The sequence below is a fragment of the Sardina pilchardus genome, chromosome 13, assembly GCF_963854185.1.
Source record: "Sardina pilchardus chromosome 13, fSarPil1.1, whole genome shotgun sequence".
NCBI classification, from domain to species: domain Eukaryota; kingdom Metazoa; phylum Chordata; class Actinopteri; order Clupeiformes; family Clupeidae; genus Sardina; species Sardina pilchardus.
Genome location: NC_085006.1, coordinates 2,728,412 through 2,751,476, shown reverse-complemented (window position 1 = coordinate 2,751,476; position 23,065 = coordinate 2,728,412). Strand labels below are relative to the sequence as shown.

Here is a 23,065-nt window from a genome sequence, read left to right as displayed (position 1 = left end):
TGATAGACATCCGTGGCGCCCAATGAACGGATCTGGGCATTTTTTCAAATACGAGAAAATGAACGTCTGGTTGCCAGACCACGTCTCATTTGAGAAGTGGGAGGCGTTAGCCAGGCTAATGTGACTGCAGGCAGACACCAGAAGTAAAGGAAGGGGTGTCTGAATGAAGTGGTCATGATACCACTCCTGTCTAATCTACTGTGCTGTATACACCCACCTTGCTCCTCTTCCTGTGCTTGGTTTACACCATCTAGCCATCCCCTTAACAATTCAGCAAAATGCCATTAATATTAAAGAATATTTTCTTTACACCTATGCTGGCCATGTGGCAGAACTGACTGCTAAATAAAAAAGATACAAAACTACAAAAACATGTCACCATGTTTAGTGAACCATGACACAAATGTTTTTTATTCTTAAATATATTGCTTTAAGGGTCATTTTATTCTATAATGTGTTGAGACGACTCAGGAAGTCACTGTTTTTGCATACATAAACCTTTAAAAAAATTAACCTTCAGACAGGGAGTTTGTTTGTATTCACAGAATGAAATAGAGTGACAACAATTTCAAAATCGGAACATTTAATAAAAGTTAACTGAATGTGTATTTACAACTGTACTTAAATATGATCTACCATATTGCAACCAGAAAATCAGAGCAACTTATTTTATATATACAGCATTGTGATCCACACTCCTTAACCATTTCTGTAGCTAATGGTGGAATCCACCAGGCTCAAAGTACATCCATGGTTTACAGTCCCCGCGAACAGCATTCCACTGCTCAACTTAGTGCACTCCTCACTCATCATAATGCAGGGATGACAGGAACTTGTCAACATCCAGGTCATCAGGGAAAGAATCCAACAGTTTCTTCTGTTTCTGGGAGTGAGAGAAAATCTGATGTTAAAACCATGGAGGTATTATATATAACTGGAGAGCGTGACTAAGTCCCGCCCTCCATTCAAATGAATGGCAGAGGCTAGGCTAGTAAATCCGGCCAATTCATAGTCAAGGCCATACGCAACACTGGAGCTCCGATCCAGCGCCAGTCGGCTCTGACCATGCGCAAAGTTTCAAAGCTGGAAATGACGCATGGACCTAAATTGATTTCTATAGGACATTCTGTAAAAAGAGAGTCATCCTCCAGTTCAGGGGGTGGCAATAATGCACATACCTTGCTTGCCGCGTAACAAGCAGGAAAAGTTGCTCGGGAACGCACACGTCCAGTGGAGTGTTGCACGGAGTAATGATTGGCTGTAGGTACCCGTCCACCAACATGTGCGCGCATGAGAGCTCGTGCCCAACATGGATTTTCGTGCACGGAGCTGGTTCTAAATGCTCCATGAGGTGCCATACTTGAAAATGGCGCTTGCTAATATGCCAAAGCTAATCTACACGGCCTTGACCCCCTGGTTAAAACAGACATATCTGCAGGCCGTTCATCAAAGCCTCTCATCACACAAGTCTGCACTTATCCCCTATCTCCTTTCCACAGGTGTATAAAATCAAGCGCCTAGATTATGATAGACTGCATGGTGCTTGATTAACACACCTGTGGAAAGGGACCTAATGAAACCCATCAATATCACTCACACCGGCCAGGGTAACTCCTCTACTGAGGAAAGGATCACTAGTCATTCTATGCTGGTTTTTCTACACTGGCTTTCTGCCAGATCACATTTAAGTCCCTCAATCTGTTCTATAAGCCAGCCACTGGATCCTGGCCCCATAGCTAGAGATTGGCCTGGTGCTTTTTCCAGTAGGCCTATTAGCCTGTTTGATTTGCATTGAGCTCAATGAGCATCAAACAGGCTAATAGGAAAAAGCACCATGCCAATCTTTAACTATGGTGAAGGGTATGTGATGATGTGGGGCTATTTTAATTCCAAAGGCCAAGGGAACTTTATCAGGATGCATACTATCCTGGATCCATGAAATAGCTGGCCTTAAAAAATAAAAATCTGCCTGCCCCTATGTTAACCCTATGTGTTAAATTCCAATAGGGTTACATAGGGGTTCAAATACTTCCTTCCCCCTAGCATTTAGGAAAAACATTTATTTATTTACGATACATGCTTCAATCACAAAGCAAATTGGCGTACTTAGCAGTTTTATTTTTACTCATTTTTTGAATTAAGACATTAAGATCAATTGTCAAATGATGATTTGCTATTTCTCTTTTTAGGCAACTTTAGCATGGTATCAAATACATTTTCTCCTCACTGTATAAAGACACACAGCACAAGAGAGCACACTGGCGATAAGAATGAAAGATAGTGTTTGTAGATGCAGGTTGCTGAACTCACTTTAGCTTTCTTCTTGCTGCTTGAGTGCTCCTTCTTGTCAGCAGGGCTGTGGTCGCTGGGCTTGCGCTTCTTGCTATTGGTTGGCACGGTGGGGGCGGCGGCCTCCTCCTGCCGCAGACTGTCCTTCAGTGGGCCTCCGGTGCGCGCCGCACGAGACAGGATCATCAGCGTGTGGGCGGCCATGTTGATGCTGTTCTCGCTGCCCGTTTCGCTCGCAGGGCTGCAGGAGGGCAGCTCGGGCGTGGCCGGGGGCAGCAGGTGGCGCGGCGTGCCCTCTCCCTCGCGCCCGTGCCGCGGCCTGCCTGGCGTGCGGAGCCCGTCCAGCGAGTCCTCCTGCAGACGGCCCAGCCCGGGGGTCCTGGGCAGAGGCAGGTCCAGGCAGCTCAGGCCAGGCTTCTTGGGCGGGGTGGCTGCAGGGTGGAGGCCCTGGATGTCCTGCAGCATCTCGGCAGCTTGTTTGGTGAGCGGGCTGGTCTTGCTCAGGGCCTTGCTGGGCGCTGCTGAGGCAGCGGAGGGAGGCTCCGGCGGGGCTGGGGATGCAGGCTGGGCCCTCTCCGCCCCCTCATGGGCCTCCAGCTCGTTCTCCTTGTTGGAGGTGACCGGAGAGGCCTCCTGCGCGGGCGCCGTCCTCTCGTCCGTCTCTGACCGGCCATCTTGGGCCCTAACCGTTTCCTGTTTGCCAGACTCGTTTCCGTCCCTCTTGGCTCCGGTGGACTTGGTGCTCTGCAGCTGCAGGCGCTGCGATGGCTTAGTGTTCTGGGCCACGTTGCTAGACGTGCCTCCTGCGTCTGGTTTCTCCGTCATGTGGGGTTTCCTCCTGGACTCGGACCGTGTGCTGGGCCCCTGCTGGACTGCTGCTGCTGCTGCTGCTGCTTTGGGAGCGTCGGAACTCTTCTCCTTCCCTCCTGACGCATTGGGGATCCTATCCGACGTGTCCCTGTTCTGTGGAGCGGTGAAGGCCGAGGGCTGCGGAGTTTTGTCCTCCACCCGAACCGTTTCCACCCTCCTCTTGGACCTGTTCCCTCCCAGGATGATGGGTTTAGGGGTCTCGGCACGGCCGCCCTCTCTGCTGGCCTGTTTGTCCGTGGGGGGCGTGCCGGTGGGGGCCGGACTCCTAGACTGGGTGGTGGGGCTCCCGCTGCCCACAGCCGTTGGAGCTGGAGCTGCTGGCGGGGTTGGTGTGCTTGAGGATGGAGCGTCGAAGCAGAGCATCCGCACATGGCACGGAGGACCTCCTGCCTTCCCCGGCTCTGTGCTCGGAGATGGCGATGGCAAAGGCGCAGCTGTTTTCGGTGCAGGAGGAGTAATCTTCTGTGCTGGAGCAGTTACCTTCTGAGGTGGAGGAGCTACCTTCTGGGGTGGAGGAGCTACCTTCTGTGCTGGAGCTGCAACCAACTTGACCGTTTTACCTGAAACATCAACAAATGCTTTTGCTGTTCTTATTCCAAAAAATGTGCGGATTGATATTTTTCATGTCTTACCTCTATATTTTTTTCAAGTATAAACAGTCAATTTAGACTAATCCATTAATTCAAGAAAGCCTCAACAATCAGAAACAATATTCATGGGTTTCATCATCATCATCAGGTCCCTTTCCACAGGTGTATTTGTCCCCTTCACTATACCCCTTTCCCCTACTTCTCAGCTTTGCGTGTTCACGTGTAGGGGTAGGGATGTCCCAATTTCCGTTAAGACAGAGGGTAGAGGAAAGTGGTAGGGCTATATACCCCTCCAAACGAAGATTTTTCAGAGGCACACTCTGACGGAGGGTACTATGAGCAAGGGCAAGGGGAAAGGTGTAGGGGTAGAAATGGGATTGGCCCTTAATCAAGCACCATGCAATCTGCATTCATAATCGAGGTGCTTGATGGTAAACACCTGTGGAAAGGGACCTGATGAAACCCATGAATAGCTAATTGTAGTATGCCTTATGGCATTTCACTACTAGCATACCAATAGCATTAACTACATTTGTGAACATGCTAACAGTAGCTATGTGGAGCATGACTACTTCATGCTTCCTTCAAATAGAGGAAAAAACAGAGAGGCTCACCAAGGTTGTTGGCGTTTTGTTGAGTGGCGATATTTGGTTTTGCTACTAGGGCTGTTGGCTGGGTCACAGATGTTGTGCAGGGCAATGTTAGTACCTTCAAAAACATAAGAACATGTGTGTTACTTGACTTCATTGCCAAAAACCATTTGAAGACTCATCTGTTTAAACCTCAGGTCTCTCATTCGGTATACCTTTACAATGCGAGCAACAAGATAAATAAAACGGGGCTCAACAAAAGATCAACAAAAAGCTACTCAAACGTTGCGCTGCAAAGCACTATGTTGTGTCACTTCCAGTTAGCACATTCTAACCAAAACCAAAAAGTAATATAAACTGATATTGTCCGATACCGTCACTCTCACTGCATGAAGTTAGAACACTGTGTTAATAAACACTTTGATACACACAAATGTAAACAGACCAAGAGTCACAAAATACCACATTAATGCTTCAGAAAGACATGACATTGAAGAGGAAGTTTGTGGCACATTAATTAAATAAAACACAGTATGGTAATTTTATTCCATTTATAATTATTAAGGGTGTCACGATTTCAGTCAATATTCAAGTCAAATATTGATCAATTATACAAACAAAACACGTGCATTAGAGACAAAAAATTTAGTAGATCGCTTGAAACGACTGGTGCTCTTGGAAAGGTACAAGGCAAGAACATCAAAAGGAAAAAATCTAGGTCCAGGCACACAGGACCTCGACCTGGATTTTTTCCTTTTGATGTTCATATCAAAAAGCCTGGTCCTCGTTGTAAGTTGAATAAGTAATGTCTGATTGAAAACAATCCCATGTAGCTTTGAAAAAAATAATTAGGACGCAAAATGTTCAAATAATCAGATTTCTTAATTAATCACTCAACAGATGAAAATAATTAGAGATGCACCGATTGCAAGTTTTTGGCCGATTCCGATTTCCGATTTTTCATCGAGTTTGACCGGCCGATACCGATTTCAGCCGATTCCGATTTAATTTCTTCTAACCACTTTACAGCACAAACAAAGAGTTATTTTCTAGCCTATATTTTTTTTAATACAACATGTTAGAAATGTAATCAACTTATCAATGGCTGGTAGAAAAATGTGAATAGACAGATTCTTCTTCAAGTCTTCTTCAGCTGCAGTAATCCAAGTGTGGGGCATTCATTTCACACATGTAGAAATGCACTAGGAACACTATTTCTTTTCTTCTCACATCCATATGCAATATCCAACTGTAAATATCTTCAGAATACTGATAACTGAAGTTAGTGCTACATAGGCTGAGATGTTGGAAAATGACAACAAAAAAAAATAATTTTGAGAAGCCTTGAAACACAGCAAATTACTTTACATTCTCAGTCCACACTCTTCTTTGAACTTTCGCGATTGCTTGCGGATACTAAGGAAGTGTCCATATTTGGATGGCATAACGTCATGCAGGAGCTTTCCAACGACACCACGCATGATATGTTTTGTATCACGGTCGCGGTAGTTTATGACACGTTAGAATGCTAACTTTTGGCGAATTTAGAAGAAATATACAGGCGTGATCAGACAAAAGGTCATGAAATAAACCTCTAAATGTGTAAATCGGACTTAGTTGTTGTAGTAGTGTGAAAGAATACATGATAAGTTGGCAAACCGAAGCAAAACTATGTTTATTCCTGCCGTGCTATGTCGCTGCTTATTGATAGCGCTTGTGGTTCAGCTGTGGGCACGCAATTAGCGGCAAGGACGGGCTTTGATGAGCGCTGTAACCTGAAGTGACAGCTTAGTATAGTAAATTCCACGCAATATGGCAAAGCACAGCGTTCGCTGCATAGAAAAACTCAGTATTAGCGTTTTATCTAGCCCTGACTGTTGGCCTAGCTTCATCAAACTTTGCAAACTCAGCTGTGAGTGTGATGTTGTTACAAGTACGTGCGAGTGCATTTGACCGGCATAAAATCGGCATGTCTCAGACTGACCGGCCGGTCGCCGGTCGTGGCCGATCACGTGAAAATCGGCCGATTCCAATCGGCGGCCGATCGATCGGTGCATCTCTAAAAATAATTAAAAAATCTAAACACAAAAAAAACAAACAAACAAAAAAAACAGTAATGTCAATGTAAAATGACAGTTCAGCAATGAGCTAAAAAGAGAAGTTATCACCGAGCCCCTCGGCTACCTGTATGTCCACACAAAAGCAATGGGTACATTTTTTTCTCTTACTGCTTTACCATCTTTAACGACACCAGTAAAAAAAACTTGCATCCACACAGAGAGGTGAAAAGGACAGAAAGCGCTGTTGTGCATATGCCAGGCCAGTCGATGGTGGCATGACGGTGCAGAGGCGTCACATTCATTTGTGAAGAAAAGACTAATCCATTCCAAAAGCACTCACACGAAATAAGCAGACTGCAGTAAATTGAGTTTTCAATTCAAATGTAAAACTAATAAAGTTCATTTTCAGGGTGTGCGACTGCTATATACCGTTTGTGGAAATGCTTTTATGTTTTGCATTAGGTCTGTTATAGAGCAAGTTACACTGGATAAATGAACATGCTATAGTCATAGGTTGTTAGACTGGGTAAACCCTGCCTGATCTGCCAGCGATTTGGATTTTGCCCAGCAGCTCAGGTTGGAAACCTGCACAACTATCTCTCCTGTTTCCTGTCCACACCTTCTGGGTCTAATCACAAACTAGCTTATCCAAAAGGCACACCCGGATCATTGGTCTGATTGGTTGAAGGACTATCCAAAAGCGTACAGTCATTTGAACTATGCCCACTGATCACAACACTTGTGCAGTAGAAATAAAGCGCAGACTCCCCAGACTAATGTTCAATCTTAAAGATTGATCTTAGCACGGTGATAGCCAGACTAATAGCTTGTAGTAAGCTTAGTAACTTAGTAATGGTTAGCTAAGTTTAGCTAACAGTGTTGTTCTAACAGCCTCTTAAAATGCCAGGGCCGTATGGATGCAAGGCCTAACACAAAAAACTTCCAGGTTACAAAAACCCTGCGTTGTGTGGATGGGGTGATTCTGTCTAGGTTAAATAATACAGACAATTGTGTTCAAACATACAACCCACCCCTGTGACATCTGGATCATACACTAGATTCCAGTGTATGTCTGAGAGGGGCTCTAGTGTCCCACGCACCGGTTTGGCGCAACAAATGGCACATACCTGATTGGGAACAACGGTAAACTTCCCTGTGTTGTTCTGCCCCATCACAGATACGGGCACCATGACACTCTGTAGCATAGACGGGACTGGTGAGGATATGATGAAGGTTGAACCTGAACAGGTTTGGAGAGCAAACACTGGTGTTACATCTCATTTCAGCACAACCAATCGTTTGAAGAGCCTGAACTACAGGCACGGCTATTTCACCTGCATGACTTTACAACATCTCACAACCACACGCATAAAAAGTGGTATGCCTCACCGTAAGGCTGTGGGACAGTCCGTGACCGAGGTGGCGTAGCCAGAACTTGAGGCAGCGTGGTGAGCTTGCTCTGGGTAGCCGGCGCTCCTGGAACCACGACCACGCTGGACTGATGGTCTCCTGGCACCATCTGGTCCGTCACCACAAAGTAGCTGCTGGCTCCAGTGCTGGCCGGCAGCAGCTGGAAGAAGCCGTCTCCAGCACCTGTGGGGGCTAGTGGCTGATGACCGTCCTGAGTGACCTCAGTCCTCTGCAGACAGCTGACTGCCTGGACCGTTTCCTCGGGGGTCACCCCGGAGCTAGAGGTGGACAGCAGCACCCCCCTGGCAGGCGATTTGGCGGGGGAGGAGAGGTATATGGTGGGGATGCGCTCCTCACTGATACTGGACACAGCCTGGCTGAGTGGCGTCTCTGCGACCGCCTGCTCCTGCTCATCGCTCACTATGATCTTCAGAGAGACGATCTGACTGGGGTCGGCCTCCGCAGCCGAGGAGGACGAGGGCGCAGCCGTGGGACGAGCAGCTGGAGCCGATGGGGGCAAAACACTGAGCCTCGACCCTCTCAAGCTGTCTGGCGTCTGGGACTTCCGCACAGCCTCCCCTCCGTGGGACAGAGGGCCTTGCTTTTTGGACTGGTCCACCTCTCCCACAGGCTGCTTGTTATTAGATCCACGCAGAAGCTCTGCTCCTTTCTCTGCGGAGCGACTAGCACCATGTCCCTGCGCTGAATCCTGCTGCCCCTCGTTTCCGGCCGTGGCAACAGGAGCCGACGCGCTCAGCAGGAGGTCACACGCTGTGCCCAGCAGTTGGCCGCCGCCCGCTACGGCCGGAGGCTGCCCTGCACCGTGGCCTCTGCTGACCGGAGGCTGCTCCTGTGCCAATGCCAAAGGGTCCGCCTCAGGAACCAGCGTGTCCTCTACGTCCATATCCACCGGGTCCTCCATGTCGGCACTCCTGCTGTGCTGAGAGGCGCGCGTGTGCCTCCTGCCCCCCCTCTGCTTTGGGTCAGTGGACGCCCCTCGGCCTGGGACTGGGCCCTCAGAGGCCGGCTGGACGGGGGTCAGCCCTGAGGGGAGCGCTGGAGCAGGAGTCTTGGGGGCGTTTGAGGACAGCGCGGACTTCCTCTTGTTCTTGGCCTCTGCAGCTCCTCTTGCCCTGGCTCTGGGTACAGGTGAGGGCTCAGCACAGGAGGCAGAGTCTTCCTGCACAGCACCTTTAACATGGAAGGGTAGAATGGTCATGCTCATGACCTCTTATGTCTACAGGAAGTCTGTGACTTCTGTTGAAGTGCACACCACCACTAGCCTGGTCCTACCATACTCTCGTACATTCAGAATGTACAGGGAGTCTGGCCACTTTCCATTGCTAAGCGTGAACTTCCTTGAAGGTGGATACTCTGTTTATGTTTAAAACTATTGGATCTGCCATAGCCAATTAGCCCTTTTCACGTGATGTCAGACGAAGCGTTGCTGGGTGTCCTCCGGCATGTCCAGCCGCCCAATACTACAGAAGAAGAAGAAGAAGTATTCATGGGTTTCATCAGGTCCCTTTCCACAGGTGTATACAATCAAGCACCTTGATTATCAATGCAGACTGCATGGTGCTTGATTGTATACACCTGTGGAAAGGGACCTGATGAAACCCATGAATACTTCTTCTTCTTCTTCTGTAGTATTGGGCGGCTGGACATGCCGGAGGACACCCAGCAACGCTTCGTCTGACATCACCGTGAAAAGGGCTAATTCATGGGTTTCATCAGGTCCCTTTCCACAGGTGTGTTAATCAAGCACCAGTCTGCATTCATAATCAAGTGCTTGATTTGATACACCTGTGGAAAGAGACCTGATGAATCCATGAATAACTAATGTTTGGTCGTGACATGCTCAAACTAGCATCATCGTTCACTGATTGGACCTGCATATTTTTGTCTTGAGAAAACCCATGAACATACCGCAGACCAGTACTGAAGGTAGTGTTGTTTTTGGCGGCCTGTTTTGGTTTTAGTTTTAGTCTAGTCTTTGTGTCAAGCTGTCATTTTAGTTTTTATCAGTTTTAGTCACGTTCATACTCTTTTAGTCTAGTCAAGTTTTAGTCGACTAAAAGTATGAGCATTTTAGTCTTATTTTCGTCTAGTTTTAGTTGACGAAAACTAATGACTTTTAGTCTTGTTTTAGTCAATGAAAATTGGATTTTAGCATCTTTTTATTAATGCAATATTAATGATATATTAATTAATTAATATTTTAAGGGGTTGTTCCTCCATAGACTGGGTAAGACTGTTTTTAGTGGCAGGCACTATAGCACCAGCGAACTCTGAAACTATAGGACTGGATGAAATGTGCAGATAACGGTCTCCACTGATAAATATCACACTGGCTAACCTGGAAGTGAGGTCCTATGTCCAAAATTCTGAACTACCCCTTTAATAGGAAATGATACATTTTGGTTAATTTTCATGGATTAAAAAATTACAGATATTAAAGGTTACATAGGCACTGAACATTGACAGTGGAATCAGGTAGCCTATGTTACACAGAGTTTGGTCTCCCCCTGTCACCATGAAAGGACTATTTGGAATATTCTGTAGACCTGCTGTTCCTTTTCTGAGAACAATTTAACTTAAGATCAAGTTGTCCTTAGGTTATTGAATGCTGTAAATGTGGATGCTATTTCACCTTTAACTAGGTAGCCTAAGCGTGGTTACACACAGTTGTCATCTTAATGCAGTGTTTTGTAGCCTATAAAACGCATTTCACGTTCATCACTCAGTTTTGGTAGGCTACAGGCCAATGCCTTGAGTGGTCGCTGCCCCTTTAAATGCGTGGGACTTTAAATTACGTTTTAACTCCATGCTGATTTTGTTGATGAACAGCACCGTCTTTGATTCAGTTTTTCTACCGTTTAAATAAAGGACACACGCGCACTTGTGTGGTTGGTAAGGAATTGTTTTCAATAGTTTTCTTGCAGTTCCCACACAAAGATAGCCTACTAAGCCAAGGTTCCATTAAAAATGTGTCTATGATTAGAACTTCGTTGCTGATCGGTGGAATAATGTTATTATTGTAGGCTATGACAGCGCCAGCATCAGCTGGACAGAAGCTTAGGCTACACACTAATCAAATCTGCAGTTGCCTGTTAACATTTTCATCTGAATTAGATCTACATGCGGAGGTGAGATAAGTAGCCTAGTGCAAAGTTGAACTGAGAGAGTTGCCAATCTAACGGACTGAACGTAGCCTATATTTCTTAGCTTCTATTAGCGATAACGATAGGCTATAGGCTACATCTACCGCTCCTTTGCTACATGATCAAATATGATCAGATGAGTGACAGAAGCACCGAATATGACCAACAGGCCCATGCGAGAAACGCTGGTCCTCTGGTATGATAATCAGACCATGCAACCTGATGCGCCCCTGAAGTGAGACGCAGGAAACAGAAATACTGCAAAATAATAACATGACTAAACGACACAAAATAATGTTATAACATTCCTGTCCTTCTGGTCTTCGAAAATGAAGAGAGATGTAGCATGGTTTTTATTTTGTAAACCACATTTAGTCTCGTTTTTATTCGTCAACGATATTGCCTTATAAATTTAATTATAGTCATCGTCACATGGCCAGCATTTACGTTGCGTCTCGTCTCGTTATAGTCACGTGAAAAAAGTTCGTTGACGACTATATTTAGTCATAATTTTCGTTGACGAAAGCAACACTAACTGAAGGGAAATGAAAACTGAGCAGAAGTACGTACAGTAGGAAGGCGGAGCCAGGCTACACCACCACAACAGAAGAAAATTGACTAAAGCTACACAAAATCAACATAGAGTGTCTGTCATTACCTATGTGAGCATCATCAGTGGGCTCCTCGACATGGCAAACGTCCTCACTCTCCTGGTCTCTTTGGCCTCCCTCCCCCTCCTCAGCACCGGTTGTTTTCCCTTTACCTGGAGTCAAAAGCCGTCTCGTCACAGATAACATGACATCAATACTGGCAAAATGCTTATGCTAAAACACTTTTAACAGAAAGACAGAAATAAGATCTATTTGGGCATAATCCATGACAAAACTAAAGACAACAAGGACCACAGTGAATGCCCTTGCCCTCAGGACGTACCGTAGTCAAAGAGGTCGAAGAGAGCCTGGAAAGCAGGGTCAGACTCTGTCTGCTCAAGAATGTCCTGAATGGCATCATCAGTCATATGGATCTCTCCCTACACAGGGGATCAAACAGCCGGGTCTTTACGCAAATCTCAAAGGGCAATAGCATGTTTAAACAGATAAGGGAACTAGCATATTACCTGTAGGCCAAGAATTTCATCAATGGATTGGTCTTGATCGACTGAGCTGCATGCTGCTTTTGAAGCTTGTGGACTATTGTCACTAAAGCAGGATATCAAATATTGAGCCATTTTAGACAGCAGATTTCAAGATTCATATGCTTAAACTGTATGCATTAAGATGGATTAAACATGGCACACACATATATCCATTTCTTTTTTTTTTTTACCTGGCAAGTATTTTGTTAATATTTTCAGCAAGCTTCTCTTGTAGCGAACGGTTCCTCAGAATCTTCTCACGGGCATTTTCTATTACCATTTGCTGTGAAAGCAAAACATTTCCACATGAAAGATCTTTTCACCTTATAAGTATAATGTGAAACATAAAAAAAAATACTCACAGGGAAATTTTCAGAAACGACTTCTTCGCCTTGTCCTTCTTGAGGGAGAGCACTAGACGTGAGGTTTGCCCGTGATGTTCCACTCCCTGAGGCCAGGCATCCCCCTCTTCTTCTGGGTGAATCACTGAAACGGAAGGACATTTGGTCAGGCAGTGTCCCAAAGTTGGTTAGCCATGCAATTAATGATAAACCATTCACTTCTATTGAGTTAACAGACGTCAGCCTGCTACTACCAAATACAATGTCTTACCATTTTCTGCGTGCTGGAGATAGTGGTCCAGGAGTAAGCCTCTGGTCAGGAACAATTATTTGCAGTGGGGTATTGTCTAAATAAAAGGAAGCCATTGTAAAACCTGTTTTGTGGTTGTAAAATCACTTCAACATACCCAACAGAGCTCTCTCAAACCACAAACATTAAAACTGTTAACAACTAAAATGAAGAGGAGATTGCCTATTCATTCTTACGGCTCAAGTTGATGGACAGGCGGCTCACATCCTGGACATGGGGATGACTGAGAGTCAGTGGTGACAGCCTAGCCTGGGAGGAGACACACACAGGGGTGGAGTGTCCAGGAGCGCCTTGTGGGGTGAGGAGGGGGCTGGGCGCACATGAGCTGGGAGAAGGAGCCATCACAGCACTGAGAGTGGGAGAAGACATAGGACTTGCCAGGGCCCTGTTTCTTATGATGCCATTTTTTGTACGCACTGTAGAAGTGAACAAAAAACGTAAACAAAATAAGCACCATCACAACATTCATCGCCTCCAAAGACTCATAATATAGCATTATACACCAATTTTGCATAAAATTACAAACCTCATAGTATATAATTATAAGCCTTAATGAAACAGTATGAACCAGTTTTGTTAACATGCTAAAAACAAGTCTAATCCTACTTCCAAATATAGCTTGAAACTACAATAATGGTCACACATTTTAGAATACCTCAAATTTGCTCTACAAATTTCATCAGTTAAAATGCAATGAGTGACCTGAAACGGGGAAAAATAACTAAACAGCCAGATGTTTAAATTTTAAGTTTAGGTTAGCAAAAACTGAAAAACTGTTTCAGGACATTGCACATGGGCCTTCAGGGAATGGCTAATGAGTAGCAACTTAGAAATGTTCTTCAGACAATTAGGCTATATCAAAATAAAAAAAGACTTATGTTTTAGCCTTTAAAAGTCTATTACTTTAAAATCCTTCTATTTCAACTATTTTACCTTCCTTTATGATGTTGACATACAAAGTATACAACTTTGGTCTGTCGAAGACTGCTCAAAACAGGTTCTTGCAACTTCTACCTTCTACCTATACCAACTATCAGAGGATGAGGTTTGCAGGATGAGGTGTAACTTTCGAAACTGGGTGTACATTTCAACTTTTTCCAAAAGAAGACTTGTAGATGGTGCACACAAATTAGGGGCTGCAGTGGGAACATGGATCAGGGAGCAGTAGAGTATGTAGATTGTAATTAGACTACTTACTCCTCTGGCTGGAATATACAATCGGAGAGTTCTCCATACATCTGCAAAAAGCATGACATAAGATGTACTTAATGTAAAAGTCTGCATTGAGCCAATATAGTGTATAAGATGCATAGGGAGGATGAAGCCCTACTTGATCTGATTAAGCGTGATATCCAACTTCTTCCATAATGATGTCAACATGGCAGGGACATGATTTTCTTGACTTATTTCTGTAAGTAGACAATTGGTGTAGGTTATGTCAGAGACTCTTAACATTGAAGATTTGGAGTTAAAATAAATTCAATTTCGTCTCAAAACTCAAAACAAAGCTCATTACTTACCCTTTGCTTTGGAAGCTACATATTCATTCAAAATAGTTTTCAGGTTCTTCCCAAAAAGTGACTGAAAGAAGGCAGAAAAGCAACTTAAGTCATTAATGTGATTGCTCTCATGCGCAATGTCAGCAAAAGAATGACACCAGTAATGGCCGACTAAAACTTTTATACACTTTGGAATACTTACAAACACACAGGCTGGAATAAGTCCATCCTCTGTACTGTGCTCTGCATACTCTTTCAAATTGGGGCTTTCCAGAATGAATGCTCTACTTGTGGAACTGAGACCCTCTTCTTGCAGATACCCTGTTGACACGTACACCAACATCATCAGACCCAAGACCTAACAATGTTTACACTATTTGCATTTCTATCGGAAAGCTGAACTCGTCGCTCTGTTACGGCATGAAACGGAGTGGAAGTAAGAAACAGGTAACAAGTAGTGTTAGCGTTAACGATCGGACACGATGTCTGCCGACTCCGAGAGAGACCTTATTGTTATGTTGTCAACAAAACCAGACAGAGTTAAGAATAAGTTAGCTTCGACGGACAGACACGCTCTTCGGCAGCTCTCATTGAAGAGGTGTTAGTCCTAAACTTTAGTGCATTGTAGTGCCGTTTAAACAATGACAATAACAAACTCGGGGTAACGTTGGCAAAAAAACAACCAATGTCAAAGACTAGCTAGCATTTGGCTAACCCATGCATAGCATAACCTACTCAAGGAGCGGGATCCATACAAACAAGATCTTACCAAGAACAAGTCGCGCAATATCAGATGGTAGCAACATGATTGAATATCTCGCTAATGTTATTACTCCAACAAATCACATTTTCAACTTGACCCACAACTGTACACAACTCTATTTTCCACCAACATCTTGGCTAACTGTGTAGTCAGTCCCAAATCCGAAAACGCGCGGAAACTCGCTCATGTCACCCGGAATTTGGCGAGAATCTGTAAGAACTGCATTGTGGGAAATGAAGTTCAAAATCTGCCAAAATACCGTAGTGCGTTTTTAATTAAATAGCATTTTTATATCATAGTCATAGCAAGATAACATAATAGTAATTAAATTAAGACTTTCAAGGGAATGTGTCATGAGTATCTTGAACATCGCCTCGACACGAAACTATCAAGCTCTCTGAAACTACTTTGTGGCGATGTGAAGTTGCAGGCACCAACGGATATGCTTAAGTGCATCTACCAAAGCTATCAATATAAAAGTCCTAATTTCTTTTCAAGATTGCTTTTAGTTTTGTTAAATGCTGTGAATAAGTGAGTTCGCCTTATAGTAATATATGTGTGTATATATTTTTAAAATAAAAATAAAAATGGAAGCCTCACAGTCATTTCAACCACTTTAGAACGCACGCTGCCATGCTCTAATTTTAGTATATCCAGTGAAGGTGTTTTTCGTTTGTTTGTTTTCCGCTTTTTAATGTTCATTGCTGCTGTCTTCTCCATAGACTGTCTTCTCTGGAAAACCAACATGGCAGCGGCCAGAAAGCATAAACGCGTGGCTGCAAGTCAGCCAGGCTTTTTATCGCTCAAAAGTTCTTCAGACAACTCGGAATTAAACATTGGTCGGAAGAAACGTGTTAACAAAAATAAGAAAAAGAACTGGAATAAATTCAGTGACATTCAGGATGTCGAGGAGTTTTTGGACGACGTGCGACTTCAGGAGAGGGCCACGGGGTGAGTAGCACTGCAGTAGCAATTACCGATAGCAAAATCGCCTAACGGCAGATGGTTTAGTGAGTTGTTTTACTTAAGACAGCCATTGCTGTAATATATTGGCGTTATATGATTGTCGTGAAAAGAATGACAATGACGTGTGATATTTATGTTTATCAAAGTCGATCTAGTAGCGAGCTAATTTAACGTTAATGGATTTCATCAGGCTAAACGAGCTGATGTCAAGCATATGCCCAGGTTGTCGTTGAACATATTTGGTTTTGGAATTCATGTGGTTGCGTTTTGCTTCTCAGGGGATTGATTGCAGACAAACCAGATGACAGTTTGTTTTTTCTGGACATTGGGGAGTCCAAGAAAAAGGAGAGCTTGCCTTCAGGTAATTAGTTACGTGGTGATAATGTGACCCAACAGCTGGGTATTTAAGCCCAATTTACAGTTTAAAATGTGAAACTAAATTTTACATGGACCGCTATGGCTGGTAAACCTACATTTTGTTTGCATGCGCTGTGTTGATGATTTACCTTTTTAATGTACTTTGTAGGTGGTGAAGAGGAAGACAAGAAGAAAAGGAAAAACAAGCGACCCCTGAAGGTAGACCTCATACTTCAGGCAAACTCCCACATCCCAGCACCAAAAGAGTAAGCATTTATATGTTCTTTCTTCTCAATTCACTCTTTTCAATTAATTGAAGCGGCTAAACCTTTTGTTCTCTTACACCCACTGGTCTAAAGTGCTATGACTAAAGCCTGTTGAGAGTTGATGGTTGAATACAATTCTCTGTCAATGGTCGGTGATCAGGCACAATTAACCATACAAGCACAGGGCACGAGTAGCTCAGCTGGTAAAATTACAGACTGGCAACAGAAAGGTCAGAGGTTCGAATCCCACTAATAGCAACCTGGTACAGCAGGTGATAGACTTTGTCCGCTGATGATTCCATCCTTGCGCTCACAGTATTTCCTCGGAAATGTGAAGACAACATGGAACCTGGGGAGTTGTTGTGTGAATGACTCCCTAGGAACTGAGGGCATATATCTTATACAACCAAGATGGTGGTTGTCAATACTATAGCTGGAATAAAATGCATAATTGGTGATATGGGGGGGGTCTTGTAATATAATTTTCTTTGCCCATCTGGAATCAAACAGTATGTTGTCTGAAAATATAGTACTTTCTAGATTTTGAGCCAATATTTAAGGTCTCCGTAAGAAATGCACATGAAGATACTAATGATGAATTGTGGTGCGAGTGCATTTTTTGGTAATATTTCGTACAACTAAAATTGTATGTGGGGTAGCTCGTTGGAACATAAAAAATGTGGGAACAGCTCAGTCGTATAATGTGCAAAGTGCTAATGATGTACCATGTTTCTTTCATAGATAAATACACTTACTTGGTTACGTTGTAAATAAGGGTGTCACAATCTCAAAATCGAAATCGATCGAAATTACATCTCAATCTCGAACTTCGAACTGAAAAGTAAAATCGACGATGCAGCCACACCCCCAACGTGACGTCCAGCATGTACACGCAAGACGCAAAACCACACACGTGTTATACCGAAGCATCAACACTCCTAATTTTAGGCTGCAGCCAGTTAAAAAATGCAGATCAAGCTCTTGTTACTCTGAAATCACGGGTGTGGAAGTATTTTTGCGTTCATTCACGTCAGTTAGTCTAACACCAATTTAGCCTTCTAAACTTGGCAAGTAGTTAGCCTACAGTCCAAAATGACTAAGGTTTAAAATGCACATTGATAAGTACTTATTCCATGAACACTAACCTTGGGTCTCTTCAGAGTGTGCACAAACAATCAAAGTATCATTCTGATCACAAGTATCATTCACTATTCACATGTCTATGTTTTTTTTTTTTAGATTTATTTTTTGGGCTTTTTATGCCTTTATTTGGACAGGACAGTAGAGAGAATGACAGGAAGTGAGTGGGAGAGAGAGTCGGGGTGGGATCTGGAAAGGACCACGGGGCGGGAATCGAACCCGGGTCGCAAGCGTACGGTGCAGGTGCCCCAGCCAGTTGCGCCACTGCCGGGGCCACATGGCTATGTTTAACGTTTCTTTTGTTTACAACCTCAAGGATGGAACGGTTTCAAAATAAAACTTGCTTTCAAAATAAAATCCCCCTGAAACAGAATAGGAAGAGGGCAAAAAATAAAAATGAATATAATAATAATAATGACACAAGGAATGCATTAATAAAAAAGATCGAAAATCGAATCGAATCGTGGCTTTAAAATCGAAAATTAAATCGAATCGAGGATTTGGAGAATCGTGACACCCCTAGTTGTAAATGTGTTTTTCATTCTTGTTCCCAAGGTAAAACAGATAACAAATGCATACAAAAATAATTGTAGGCATTGTAGAAAAACAATGAGCATGCTGTACTTGTTATGGTTCAGATCTATGAACGTATTACGTATCATATTACGGCCCTGCTTTTGGAACCCATCTAGACAAGGTAAGAAAGAAATGTGAGACCGTACAGCAACAACCTTATCTGGATTGACTTGGAATAACTTTGCTCCAACATGCCTGCGTGTTCAATGCTTGTTGAGGAAATACTGGCACGAAGCTAGGAACATTCCTACACTAAGCCCAGAAATCCTCACTCCAGTCAACTCTGATGAAATGCATCTTGATGTTGATGGGGCGAGTGGTAGTTTAATGGCTAAGGAGTTGGTTTAGCATGCAGTAGTTGTGGGTTCAATTCCCGGCTTCTACCATTGTGTCCTTTGAGCACTTAACCCTGAGTTGCTCTAGGGGAGATGACCCTGGTAATGTAATTGGCATATGGAAGTCACTTTAGAGTAAAGTGTCTGCTGAATAACTGTACAAATGTACATGTTGCCCGTAGCTCATGTCTGATCTCATCTTCTTAGAGAGATTACGCAAACTAACTGTGTCTCTTTCCACAATTGTGAAACTCTCCACAGCATCCTCGCCCACCAGCAGCCCAATGCCAAGAAACTGCGACGCAAGCAGGAGCTGGCAGAGCAGCTGGCAGCCAAAGGTGTGGTGCCCCGCAGAGAGAGGCTCCTGGAACTCCGAAGAGCAGCCTTTGCAGCTGGAACGCCAGTGCGAGAGAAGATTGTTCCCAATAACAACCCTGAGAGGGCCTACTACGACTTGTGGGGAGATCAACGTGAGCAGCCTATTGACTAAAGGTTGTTGGCTTTGGATTTATTTTGGTTTTGGGTGTTGATGTTTGACAAGCATTCCTATTTTACAGCCGCAGAGACAGAAGATGCCTTTTACCTTGAACAGACCAAAAAGAAGCCAGTTAAGGTGAGCACTCTTGAAAGACTTGATAATTGCATTGAGGTATTTATTGATGATTGGGGGAAGGCTAGAGAGGGTCAATTTAATATTGTTGTATTTTCTGTTTGCGTTTGCTTCTGTTGAAGTGGACTACATTTAGTTTTTTTTTCTGTCTTTTTCAGCGGCCAGAAAAACTGAATCAGAGGCCATCAGAACTTCCAGCCATTGAGGTCATTGCACCTGGTGGTTCTTACAACCCGGACTTCTTCTCCCATCAGGTGATACTACAGATCACTCCCTCTGTAATATTAGCTTTGTGACTGTGAATGACTGCAGTTGTTAGTATCTAGTTAGCATCTGACGTGTGTATTTCTTTCCAGGACTTATTGCGGGAGGCCCATGAGGTAGAGGTGAAGAAGCTGAAGGCAGAAGAGCGTCTGGAGAGGCAACTTGCGGTGAATCGTCAGGAGCTGGCAACTGAGGTATAGCAATCGCCACTTAAACTTTACCATACAGCTTAACTCACTAAGCTAAAATAGCTAAAATAGCACAACAGCTTATTCCATAGAATACTGGGGCAAACAGTCCTATAGATAATGTGGTGCAGTTAGTTACGGTCAGATGTATATGTATGAAGCCCATTACCCATTCAGGGTTCCCACTAGAATATCATGGAACTTTGGAAAGTATATTCCAGACTTGGAAGGTCAGGGAGCTTTGTCAATTTTGCGACAAAGTCATGGAATATCAGGGGATTTTGTTGGAGCAGTTTAACATTTACTTCCCAGAATACATTAATACAAATATTTCCAGACAGAAGTGATGTATATCTGGTTATTATTTACTGTTTGCTTGAGTAGCCCAACTTTGTTTATTCAATGCACATTTATTCATCTCCTGCTCTACAAGAGTAAAAGATTCTTGGATGTTATTTGGCTGCTCTGGAATCATTGGTCGGTATATTGTACCATTCATTATGTAGTAAGTCATGGAAATTCAGTTTTTTTGTCAGGGAAAAGTCATGGAATTTTGTATTTTACTTTGAGTGGGAACCCTGACCGTTCAAGAAAGTAGAAGGATTGATCATTCAAGCGCATTTGAATAACTTGCACATGCAGGAGACCATATTTAAGGAGCAAATCCAAGGGCTCCTGGAGGAAGAGGAGCAGGAGGAGGATGTGGCTGATGAGATGCCAGGAGACGAGGAGGACACCGGCATGACCTTCAGCTCACAACAGGAGAAGAAGACCGAGAGGCAGAGGAAGAAGGAGAAGGCCGACAGATTTAAGGTAAAACACTGGTGTTTGTACAAAAATGATGTCCCCTTTATGGCACACAAAACTGAAACTCCATGTTACCTTGCTTTTTATTTCCCATTATTCTCCTTCACTCCATTAGCTTACTTTGTCCTTCAAAGTTGTTTTGGCATAAAGCATAGATGTATACTGTTCTTTTGTTCTTATCTCTTCAGTTTCAGCTCATTGTGGGACACAATGTGTAACATTGTATATTTGTGTCAAGTGTTCTCAGGCACATACAGTGTATATTGGCACAGTTAGATCATATAGATAAGTGCATTCTTACCCCATATTAAATAGAGCATTCACATTATGTGAGTACTGTGAAATGCAGTTGCACAGTACTCTACTTACCACCACTGAGACATAGAAAGCAGTGAGTGCGATATGACCGGTCTTTGCATGTAGGACTATTGAGGAGCACACTGTTGTGGTCAGGCTTGAGGCTCTATTGCCCTGCACATGTGCGGTGTTGGTGCGTGGTGTGGGGGGAGTGTCCCTCTGACCGTGGCTGTGCTCTGGCTCCACAGGAGCAGCAGAGGAAGATGGAGCAGGAGGTGACCAGCAAGCGGCAGCAGCTCTTCCAGCTGCGCTCCATCCAGTCGGAGCTGAAGAGGCGCGAGCAGCGCACCCGCCTGAGACAGAGCCGCCGCAAGGCCCTCCAGCTGGCCCAGAAGACCCAGCCCCGCCGCCTGGGCCGCCTCAAGTGAGTCCACACACACAGCTCCAGCACATGCATGTCTCTCTCTCACTCTCACACACACACACACACACACAGAGCGGCTGTGCTGCATCCATCATCTGTGGTGGCATATCAAACTGATCTTCAAGCACATTAACTACGGTCTCTCATGGTTTGGTTTATTTGTTGACTCGTTTGGTAAACCTATACAAGTGTGTGTATGGCCTTTACATTCAGTTCATAGGTGACCGCTCTGGTGGATAATCCTGCAGTCAGCATGCCAGTTGCACACTCCCTCAACATTGTTAATCTGTGTCATTGTGTTGGGTGACGACTGCGAATTCCAGTGTGGTCTTATGTGACATCATGCTTTTTAATGGCCTTTTATATCTCAGACATGTTTGGTACATGAGTTGTCTTGGTGAAGGTGAACTTCTCACTAACTCAGATTTAAGAGCAAAACTTGAGAGAAATATTGACAAAAAAATTGTGCATTGATAAATGTTACATCTTTTACTTCAATACATAAAAAATTGAGTGAAAACAATTGTTTCAATTTGTGTTCAGTTTACCATAGATCTTTGCATACTACGGTCTGCTCAGTTGCATTGTGTTCTTCTAGCACCACAATTATAAATACATGCCTATGATTCTCATTGGTCACAGGTTCCAGAATCCTGATCTTGAGGTGCAATTGAGTGATGAGTTAGCCGGCTCCCTGCGAAGACTTAAGGTAAGATAGTCGGCCAACAGTCCCATCACTAAGCATATTGCTGTTCTATGACCTTTTCACAACATGGTTTGTTGTAACACTGCCTTACAGCCAGAGGGCAGCGTACTCAAGGACCGTTTCAAGAGCTTTCAGAAGAGAAACATGATTGAGCCCAGAGAAAGAGCCAAGTAAGCCTGCTTTACATTTGGACTGTGTCTATGAAGTAAAAATGCTAGGGTTGTTTTATTGGAAAATAACATTTACATTGCTTCTTTGTTTAATTCAGGTTCAAGAGAAAATACAAGCTCAAGTACGTGGAGAAGAGGGCTTTCAAGGCGATTACATAAAGACATAGTGCATATGAACCCACAGCCAAGACTGGGCTTACTCCGTGATGGAGATCTTTCTGATGAGCTGCTGGAGCACACCATCTGGACCACTCAGTGTCCATGCCAAGAAACGTGAAATTAAAACACATCCTTAATCAACCAGTGTTTTGCTTTCTGCCATTGTGGTAATTAGAATGCTTCACCTCAAGGACCCTTTCCTTATTTCCATGACTCATGGGAGATGTCCCATCAGTGCAGACCTGGTTTCTGATTGTCCAAGGAGCCTGTGTCTGGAGGCCTCACATGACCTGCTCTAATAGCCCCTTTAGTATGATTCTGCTGCTTTCATACTTTTCAGTAAAAAGCTGCAGATCCCACTTCATTGGCCCATGTCAGTGTTTAATCCAAACTACAAGACTTAATGTCCTAGTCAAAACAGCTGCCAGGACACTGAAGGCGATTAAGGACACACATTAAGTCAAGATTTACAATCTTGTGGTATGAGTTCTGTTTGTATTTCTTCGTAATGACATGTCAAATCAAAAAGGTAATAAAAGTGAAGTGTTTGATTTAACAGATGTTTGGTCCATTTCTTTATATGTGAACATTATTCAATCAGTTGTGACAGTATGGCGCTAACAAGTATTTTTATTGCACGTCTATACATTATATGGAGAGTTGCATCCACTGATAAAACTGCAAGTCTGAGACATTTATAGATATTGTCTTGGAGACATTGTGCATGTAAGAACTGAATTGTCCTACATTTCTTGTTGATTAGATTGTGGAGCAATTTC

At 43.8% G+C, this 23,065-nt stretch overlaps 2 protein-coding genes across 3 annotated transcripts; one reads left to right on the top strand and one right to left on the bottom strand.

Annotated features, from left to right (window-relative positions):
• Positions 1-566: 566 nt before the first annotated feature.
• On the bottom strand, positions 567-15,361 carry npat (nuclear protein, ataxia-telangiectasia locus). Of its 2 annotated transcripts, XM_062552612.1 has the most exons (18): positions 15,028-15,361; positions 14,461-14,579; positions 14,280-14,340; positions 14,090-14,168; positions 13,957-13,997; positions 12,936-13,175; positions 12,721-12,796; positions 12,471-12,594; positions 12,300-12,391; positions 12,091-12,172; positions 11,907-12,003; positions 11,632-11,736; positions 7,789-9,000; positions 7,527-7,639; positions 4,364-4,457; positions 2,311-3,719; positions 802-883; positions 567-739 (listed from the first exon to the last, which is right to left on the bottom strand). In XM_062552612.1, the coding sequence occupies exons 1-17, from the start codon at positions 15,062-15,064 to the stop codon at positions 803-805; spliced, it is 4,062 nt and encodes a 1,353-aa protein (XP_062408596.1). In that variant the 5' UTR covers positions 15,065-15,361; the 3' UTR covers positions 567-739; position 802. The 2 variants fall into 2 exon arrangements, with proteins under 2 accessions (XP_062408596.1, XP_062408595.1); XM_062552611.1 differs by having other exon boundaries at positions 567-883; positions 15,028-15,360.
• Positions 15,362-15,743: 382 nt separating this feature from the next.
• On the top strand, positions 15,744-22,842 carry nop53 (NOP53 ribosome biogenesis factor). The gene is made up of 12 exons (XM_062552570.1): positions 15,744-15,972; positions 16,266-16,348; positions 16,514-16,610; positions 18,923-19,131; positions 19,219-19,274; positions 19,430-19,525; positions 19,628-19,729; positions 20,366-20,536; positions 21,076-21,251; positions 21,894-21,960; positions 22,051-22,127; positions 22,226-22,842. The coding sequence occupies exons 1-12, from the start codon at positions 15,767-15,769 to the stop codon at positions 22,284-22,286; spliced, it is 1,401 nt and encodes a 466-aa protein (XP_062408554.1). The 5' UTR covers positions 15,744-15,766; the 3' UTR covers positions 22,287-22,842.
• Positions 22,843-23,065: the final 223 nt, after the last annotated feature.